Source organism: Herpailurus yagouaroundi, unplaced genomic scaffold (assembly GCF_014898765.1).
Source record: "Herpailurus yagouaroundi ecotype Mexico unplaced genomic scaffold, PumYag 254, whole genome shotgun sequence".
In the NCBI taxonomy this organism is placed as follows: Eukaryota; Metazoa; Chordata; class Mammalia; order Carnivora; family Felidae; genus Herpailurus; species Herpailurus yagouaroundi.
Window position 1 is genome coordinate 636,982 of NW_024412471.1, and position 8,123 is coordinate 645,104.

General features: G+C 40.8%; 1 protein-coding gene across 1 annotated transcript in view; it reads left to right on the top strand.

Moving 5' to 3' along the window:
* The window catches only part of LOC121020994 (filaggrin-like), an 11,267-nt gene extending 4,821 nt beyond the window's left edge, over positions 1-6,446 (top strand). Inside the window, exons 4-5 of the mRNA XM_040461101.1 lie at positions 2,638-2,690; positions 6,388-6,446. Coding sequence (XP_040317035.1) covers positions 2,638-2,690; positions 6,388-6,446 — 112 coding nt within the window. The remainder of the gene's footprint in view (positions 1-2,637; positions 2,691-6,387) is intronic.
* Positions 6,447-8,123: the final 1,677 nt, after the last annotated feature.

Here is an 8,123-nt window from a genome sequence, read left to right on the forward strand (position 1 = left end):
GACAATCAGAAGACTCAGATACTCAGTCAGGGTCAGTCTTGGAACGGCCCAGTTCCAGTCAAAGAAGACAACATGACAATGTACGTGGCAGGTCTGAAAACTCAGGGTCTTATTTCTACAAGAAATCAGTGTCTCCTCCAGGGCAGAGAGAAAATTCCAGGAAGTCTGATTCAGATTTTGGACAGTCTCAGTATGGTCGTGTAAGTTATGATTGCACCAATATGGCATTTAGTGACAGACCTCACTCTGGAGATGAATTTATAACATCCAATATATCAGACAGTAATATGCAGTCAGGAACATACGGTCATTCAAGTGATAAATCAAAACAGTTGGGATTTGGTCAGTTAGAAAGATATTATTATTATGAGTGAGAACCCAATAGAAAAATAATTAATACTGAGAGTAGGTAAGTGAAACAAGACATAACTTTGCATCAAGAAACTTCTCATTATACTTCCAAAGGGTTTACATTACCATTTTATTTTGAATAAGTTACACAATTTCTTCCCTTGGGCATAGTTTAGTTTATTCTCTAGAAGATTTATGCCTTTGTTTGGAAATGGTGAATGGGAATAAACAATGTTATTTAGACCTAAATTTGGAAAACACAGTATTTTGGGTGTTGGGGTTGAAGTAAGCATTTTTCTTTTGTGAGCTTAAATTTTAGGAACTTTGTAGATTTGTGCACTGATCTTTGTGAAAAATATTATAAAATCACTCTTCTAGTGGCAAAAATTATAAAATCACTGTTCTAGTGGCCAAACCTCCAATGTTATTATCAGGGCTCAGTACATCTTTCTGGACTATCCTTGTAATGGAATTCTATATTATTCTGGCTTCATTAAAATCGAAAAAGTGAATTGCATAAAGATTCAAAATAAACATTTGGGCATATGTCATAATGTGTCTCTTCTATGCTTATTTGTCATAGATCCCAGAAAACTTACTTCCCCAGAGCCAAAATTACGTCTTTTTCTTATATCGCTAAAAAGGCATATGACCAAATGGCAATTATACACCATGCAAAAGTAATAAGGAGCCCAAGGAAAAAAGAACTTAACATAATCATTGTCCCACACAATCACCTTCAGGTTGAAAAAAGGCTTAGCTTAATCGTGAATCACACCATAATTATTACCCAAACATCAACCCAAGTGGGTATTAGCCAAGTCAAACCATGATTAGTACACAGAAGTTACTAACCACAGGTCCTTCTTCCAAAGACACTAGGAGCTGTTTTCCAATGGAGATTAATGAAAGCAGAGACTTTTTTGCTGAAATATTTTGACAAAGGAAAAGCAACAAAGAAAATGCCCTCTCCGCCCTGGAAAGAAAACACAAAGAGTTGATGCTGGCAGGTGAAGAAATAAAGAAAGAACAGTACAAATGTGTACAAGTTCTACCATTAGAAGCAATATCCCTCTGTGAGAACCATACCCAAGTTTTCCCTCTCCATAACATCAGACCAGAATGCACATTAGAGAATATCTAAGCCAGTGCTCCCATTCTGCAGATGCATGTGTCACACAAATAATCCATACCAAAACAGCAATTAGTCCTCAAGTCTCCTAATTCTGAGTTTTATAAAACTTACAAAAGCTATCTCTCCTTCACTTTTACTTGAACAGATCAAGATAAAGTGAAATTAACGGCCAAGGTTTAAATGATCCCCAATGTGGACAGGTATTTAATGAAAAGCAACAAACAAGCTCATTTTTTTCTAAGTGTTCTCAAACAATATTCTGTCTATGCTTGCTCTCCACAAGCCACTGGAAGGGGGCACTACCCCCTACTGGCTTCCTCCTTCCCTGCTTGAAGTACTGTCCCCAGGTACCCCTACCAAAGCTGCAAAACCTATAGAAGGTACCAGCTGTGCAGGCCTCACTGAATTGCACCATCAGGAATGTGAAAACAATTCCTCTCTCCATTTCTGTGGCACAATTTGCCACCTTGCCTCCAGTGTCATAACCAGCTAGTTCAGCTTCTGAGGCCCTTCCCTAGAGGAGTCAGGCCTAACTAACAGGCTGAAGAACTAGAAATTACAATGAGGGAAACAGTGCAGACCTAGCCTAACTTAGGTGGAGGTACTGATGGAATGATGAACAGTCATTACAACAGAGATAGCCAGGTATGTATATCTCTCAGCACTTTCAGAAGAACCCATAGACAACTGAAATTGTTTTCTTTCATATCTCTGTCCACTCAACAAGGGAATCACCAGACACTCCTCTTTGCTAGCTGAGAGAAAATGGTTTAGCCAAAAAGATACAAGCAAGATTCACTGGGCAAATCCCAGTTACAATTTTCTGTCCTCTCTTTCCCTTATGAAACGTGTTTTTGACTGTTCCTCAACTCAATCAGCCAACTCCCTCACATGTCAATCAACGATCTTCATGCAAAATAACTAAATGTCTGAGTTTTTCTTTCACTGGGACACTCTTAAGGTGCAGACATTTTCCTAGCTCGCTCTTACCTGCACATAAACTTCCTCCAAAGTATACCAATCCATGGCAAGTTTATCTGATGGACAGAGGGATACAGAGCAGTAGAATAGGGAAGTGAAAGAGACCAACACAGGCTTATTATTCACAATCAGACTTCACAGCCAGTCTCATGTGACAAATCTTCTTAAAGTATGGGCCTGCCTTCCATTGTTGGTCTGCACACTGTTCTTGGTGCAGAGCAAGGTAAGCACAGAAATTAAAGGTGAAGATTTAGGGGCGCCTGGGTGGCGCAGTCGGTTAAGCGTCCGACTTCAGCCAGGTCACGATCTCGCGGTCCGGGAGTTCGAGCCCCGCGTCGGGCTCTGGGCTGATGGCTCAGAGCCTGGAGCCTGTTTCCGATTCTGTGTCTCCCTCTCTCTCTGCCCCTCCCCTGTTCATGCTCTGTCTCTCTCTGTCCCAAAAATAAATAAACGTTGAAAAAAAAATTTAAAAAAAAAAATAAATAAAGGTGAAGATTTAGAAACTTTTTATAACAATTTAGCAGTGGTGCAATATTCAAGGTTTGACCACTTTTATTTTTTTATTGAAGAATAATAAACTTGTGGTCTTATATTACTTTCAGGTGTACACTATAATGGTTCAACAATTCTACATATTTCTCACTGCTCATTGAGATAAGTGAACCCTCAATCTCCCATATGTATTTCACTCAATCCCCTACCCACCTCCTCTCTGGCAACTACTAGTTTGTCCTCTATATTTTTTTTTCTGGTTTTTTTTTAAGTGATGACTTTCTGGAAACATTTTATTTTTTCTCCTTAATTTTTTTAGTTGTCTACTAGACATGTAACATTATACTCATTTCAGATGCACAACATAATGATTTGATATTTGTGTACACCATGAAATGATCACTACAATAAATCTAGTACCATCTGTCACCATACAAAGTTATAATTTTTTTTCCTTATGACAATGAGAACATTTTTTAAGTTTATTTATTAGAGACAGAGAGACAGAGAGAGAACCAGTGAGGAGGGCCAGAGAAAGAAGGGGACAGAGGATCTGAAGCAGGTTCTGTGCTGACAGCAGAGAGCCTGATGCAGGGCTTGAACTCACAAACCATGAGATCGTGACCTGAGCCAAAGTCAGAAGTTTAACCAACTGAGCCACCCAAGTGCCCCTACAATGAAAACTTTTTAAAGATTTACTCTTTTGGCAACGTTCAGTATGCACTACAATACTGACTATGTCACCATGCTGTACATTACATCCCCATGACTTATTTATTCTATAACTAGAAATTCATACCTCTTGAGCCCCTTCATCCATTTTACCTACTCTCAACACCCCTCCCCCTGGCAACCACCATTCTGTTCTCTATATCTACAAGTTTTGTGTTTTTAGATTCTCTGTATTTAAGGGCAATTTTTTTGGTATCTTTTTTTCCTTGGTCATTTGTTCCTTAAATACACATGGGAGTGAAATCTTAGGGTATTTGTTTTTCTCTGTTAGACTCATTTCACTTTACACTATACCCTCTAGGTCCATCTATGTTGTTACAAATGGCGAGATCTCATTCTTTTTCATGGCTGAGTTATATTCCATTGTAGGTATGTGTGTGTACGCATATGTGTGTGTGTGTGTGTGTGTGTGTGTGTGTGTGTGTGTGTATGTGTCACATCTTTTTTTATCCATTCATCTATCAATGGATACTTGGGCTGCTTCCATATCTCAGCTATTGTCAATAATGACCATTTTTCAGAAAGTCTCAGTCCTTTAAGAAAGGTAAATCCTGATCTTTCACACCTAAATAGTTTTAAAAACACTGTTCTATAATTCTCACTACAAATGGTTATTTAGATTTTACCCAGTAGATAAGCTACAGAAGAATTGTGAGCAGAGAAATTCCTTAATCAAATGTCTACATCAAATGGTATGGACCTTCTCTATCCTAGAGAAGACGAGAGGTAAAGAGGCCCGTCTGTGAGAGGGCAATGGTGCAAGGGAGAAATACAAGAGTGTGAACCACTCTTCATGACAGTAACATACGAACAATGAAGTCAACCGAATTTGGTCATCAATTGAATCTGGAGGTAGAGAAGGGGAAGGAATCTAAGGTTATTCCTAGGATTCTACCTTCAGCAACTGGATGAAGGATGAGGTCATTTAATGAGGTAAAGAGTAAGATTAGAGAAGGAAAAACGGTAAGATCCATTTTGGACACTGTGAGCTTGAGAGTCCCAAGAGAGAGTCAGGCAGAGCTTTCCTGAACAAATGGATATGTGTGTCTATACATCAAACAAGAGCTCATATCGGAGCAATTCACACAGAAGTAGTTTACTGAACTGTTTAAAATACAGACTTTGGAGCCAAATGCTGTCTAGGGAGAGTCTCAGCTTTGTCATTAATATTCTGTGCGCTTTGAGCAACTACTCAAGATCTCTATGCCTTGGTATCCTCACCTAAAAATTATAGATAATAAAGTACCTACCTTAACATGGTTGTGAAAATTGAGGTGATACATGAGTAATACTTAAGATGGTGCCTAGCTCATAATAAGCATTCAATAAATGTTTGCCATTATGGATGAGGCTATAGGAATGATTGAAATGGGAGGGTGAAGAGTGAGAACCAAGGATAGAATATCGAGAAAACCTACCATTAGCCACCCACAGTCACATACAAATAGGCGGTAGAAGCAAGATATGAAACCTGATTCTGATTTCTATGTACTTTTCAATGAAAAGGAGAGAGTGTTATCAACATTTCAACAGTTCAAGTACCCTAGAATGGTCAAATAAAATGAGGAATGAAATATGTTCACTGAATTAGTAACGACATTTGACTTGGAAACAGCTATAGTGAGGTGATGATACAAACTCTGTTGGAAGGCTTAGGTGTAAATGGTTTTTAAGGAATTAGATATAAAAAAGGAAGTTTGAAGTAATTAACTAGCCTCACTATTCCTATAAGAAAGCCAAAAATTATTTTCTAACCAAATCCCTTAAGTTTTTCCCAACCCTAAGTGCCCTGGGGTGTAGGGGTTGCAGGGGTGGAGGTTGGGAAAACAGTTTGCAAGAGATAATTTTTGAGAATTAAGCAGGGATCAGATCATGTAGCATCTTGGAAGTCACAGTAAGAAGACTGATGTTTTTTAATTATAGTAAAAACACATAAAATTTATCATTTTATCCATTTCTGAGGACACAGTTCAGTAGTATACAGTGTATTCACATTGTTGTGCAACCGATCTCCAGGACTTTTTCATCTTGCAAAACTGAAGCTTTATACTCATTAAACAATAACTCCCTATTTCCCCCTCCCCCTGGCACCTAGCAATCACCATTCTACCTTCTGTTTTTATTAATTTAACTATTTAAGATACTTCATATAGAATCATAGAGTATTTGTCTTTTTGTGACTGGCTCATTTCACTTATCACACTGTCCTCAAGGTTCATCCATATTGTAGCATGTATCAGAATCTCCTCCCTTTTTAAGGCTAAATAATACTCCATTCTTTGTATATACCACATTTTGTTTATTCATTCCTCTATGGATATTTAGTTCGCTTCTACCTTTTGACTATTTACAATAATGCTGCTATGAACATGGGTGTGCAAATACCTCTGTCAGATCCTGATTTGATTCTTTGGGCTACATATCTAGAAGTAGAATTGCTAGATCATATAGCAATTTTATTTCTAATTTTCTAAGGAACCACAATACTATTTTCCACAGCAGCTGTATGATTTTACATTCCCACCAATAGTGCACAAAGGTCCCAATTTCTCCACATCCTCACCCACATTTGTTATCTTCTGTTCTTTCGACAGTAGCTATGTTTCCTGCTCCTGAGAGTGCTGGTGCTTCAGGAAATGTTTTTGGTGTGTGCTGTGTGCACTCTGCTGCTGTGTTTTGGCTGTTCTTTCCCTCAGGTCAGTCCTCTGCAGAGCTTCTCTTTGCCTGTCGTGGAGAATGTTTGGACTTTGTCTAGTGTGTGGCGAGTTTTAACTAGGTGTGCTCTGGTCTGCTTGTTAAAAGAGGCCTGATCTTATTTTCACTAGAACTGAAGTTTTTTAGCACTCTATGGTCAGTAGACTTGGTGTGTGTGGTCCGTGCTGGCCTTCTGAGGGAGGGTCTCACTGCCTCTCTGGCTCTCAGACACACCTGCCCTAGTTCATTAGTATCTGCAGAGTGCAGGAGAGGGGACCTTGATGTAAGAGGCTCAAGCCTCCACTGTGGGCCCCATGCTGCTCACAAAAGTTAGTCTGGGAGGGAGGGAAAAGTGGCACCAGCACCTCCTCATCTGTAGAGAGGGGAGTTCACAACTGCTACTGTCTGGGAAGCTCTCACACGAGAGTGAACAATCTCCTCTCATTGTCCCAGGCCTCCCTCATATCCCTGCCTCGATCCTGTCTGTGCTGGCCTCCCTCATACCCCTGCCTTGATCCTGTCTACACTGGCCTCCCTCATACCCCTGCCTCAATCCTGTCTGCGCTGGCCTCCCTCATATCTCTGCCTCGATCCTATCTATGCTGGCCTCCCTCCTATCTCTGCCTCAATCCTGTCTGCACTGGCCTCCCTCATATCCCTGCCTTGATCCTGTCTGTGCTGGCCTCCCTCATATCCCTGCCTCAATCCTGTCTGTGATGGGGCTGTCTGCTTGCCCTGCAGCACAGTGCACCTGTGTTTTCTCTCAGGTACACCAGCTGAGTTTCGGAACTCCAAATTTTAGGTATCCAGTGCACCATGGACCCTCGATGATCCTCATGAGAAGGGTCTCACTGGGCTGTGGCTGGTGCCCATTTGTCCCAGAAGGGCAGTTGCACAAACACACAGGGGCTTGGAGTTTAGAGTAAAACACAGCAAAGCACCAGCGTCCAGGTTAGCAGCCCTCAGCAGGTGTCTCTGCCCCTATGCTAATGAACAGGACAGCACAATGGCATCCCCTGGCTCTTCTGTCCCTGAGAGACAGTGCCAACTCTCCCGAATGCACTCCAAGAAGAGGAACCTTCTCTCCCAGTGCAACTCAGAGGTTCCTCAGACCATGCTGTGTGCTCCAGGGCCTCCGCCCTCCTCCATGGGAGCACCACTGTGCCTGCTGGGTTCCACACCCTCCATGACATGGACTTCTAAAACCCCAGCCTTTGAGCTCCACTGGTTGTAAAAACTCACAATAATCAGCCCCTCTCACTCTCCCAGTCAATGATTCTGGGAAAGTGTTTCTCTTGTGCAGTCTCCTGTGTGCTGCTCTCTCTCTACACCCCTCTCTGTGATCAGGGCTCCCTGCTCTCCGCAGCATCCAAGATTCTCTTCTCCCCCAAATCACATCTCCGCAGCTCCTACCTTCCCCAATGTGACCATTTTTATACCTCTAGATGTGCAGTTTTGCTCTCTCAGTCCTAAGATCAATTTCTTGGGTGTTCAGAATGATTTGATATTTATCTAGCTGTCTCAAGGGATGAGGTAAGCATAGGATCTCCCCACCACTCTGCCACCTTAACTCCTCTTATCTTCTGACAGGAAGAACCAACAAAGGGTTTTAAACAGAGAAGTCACATAATTAGATCTGCATTTTATTTTTTATTTATTTATTTATTTTTATTTATTTTTTTTTTTACATTCTTCCCTAGGGTACTAACCATCTTTCATTTTTTTTTATTTATTTATT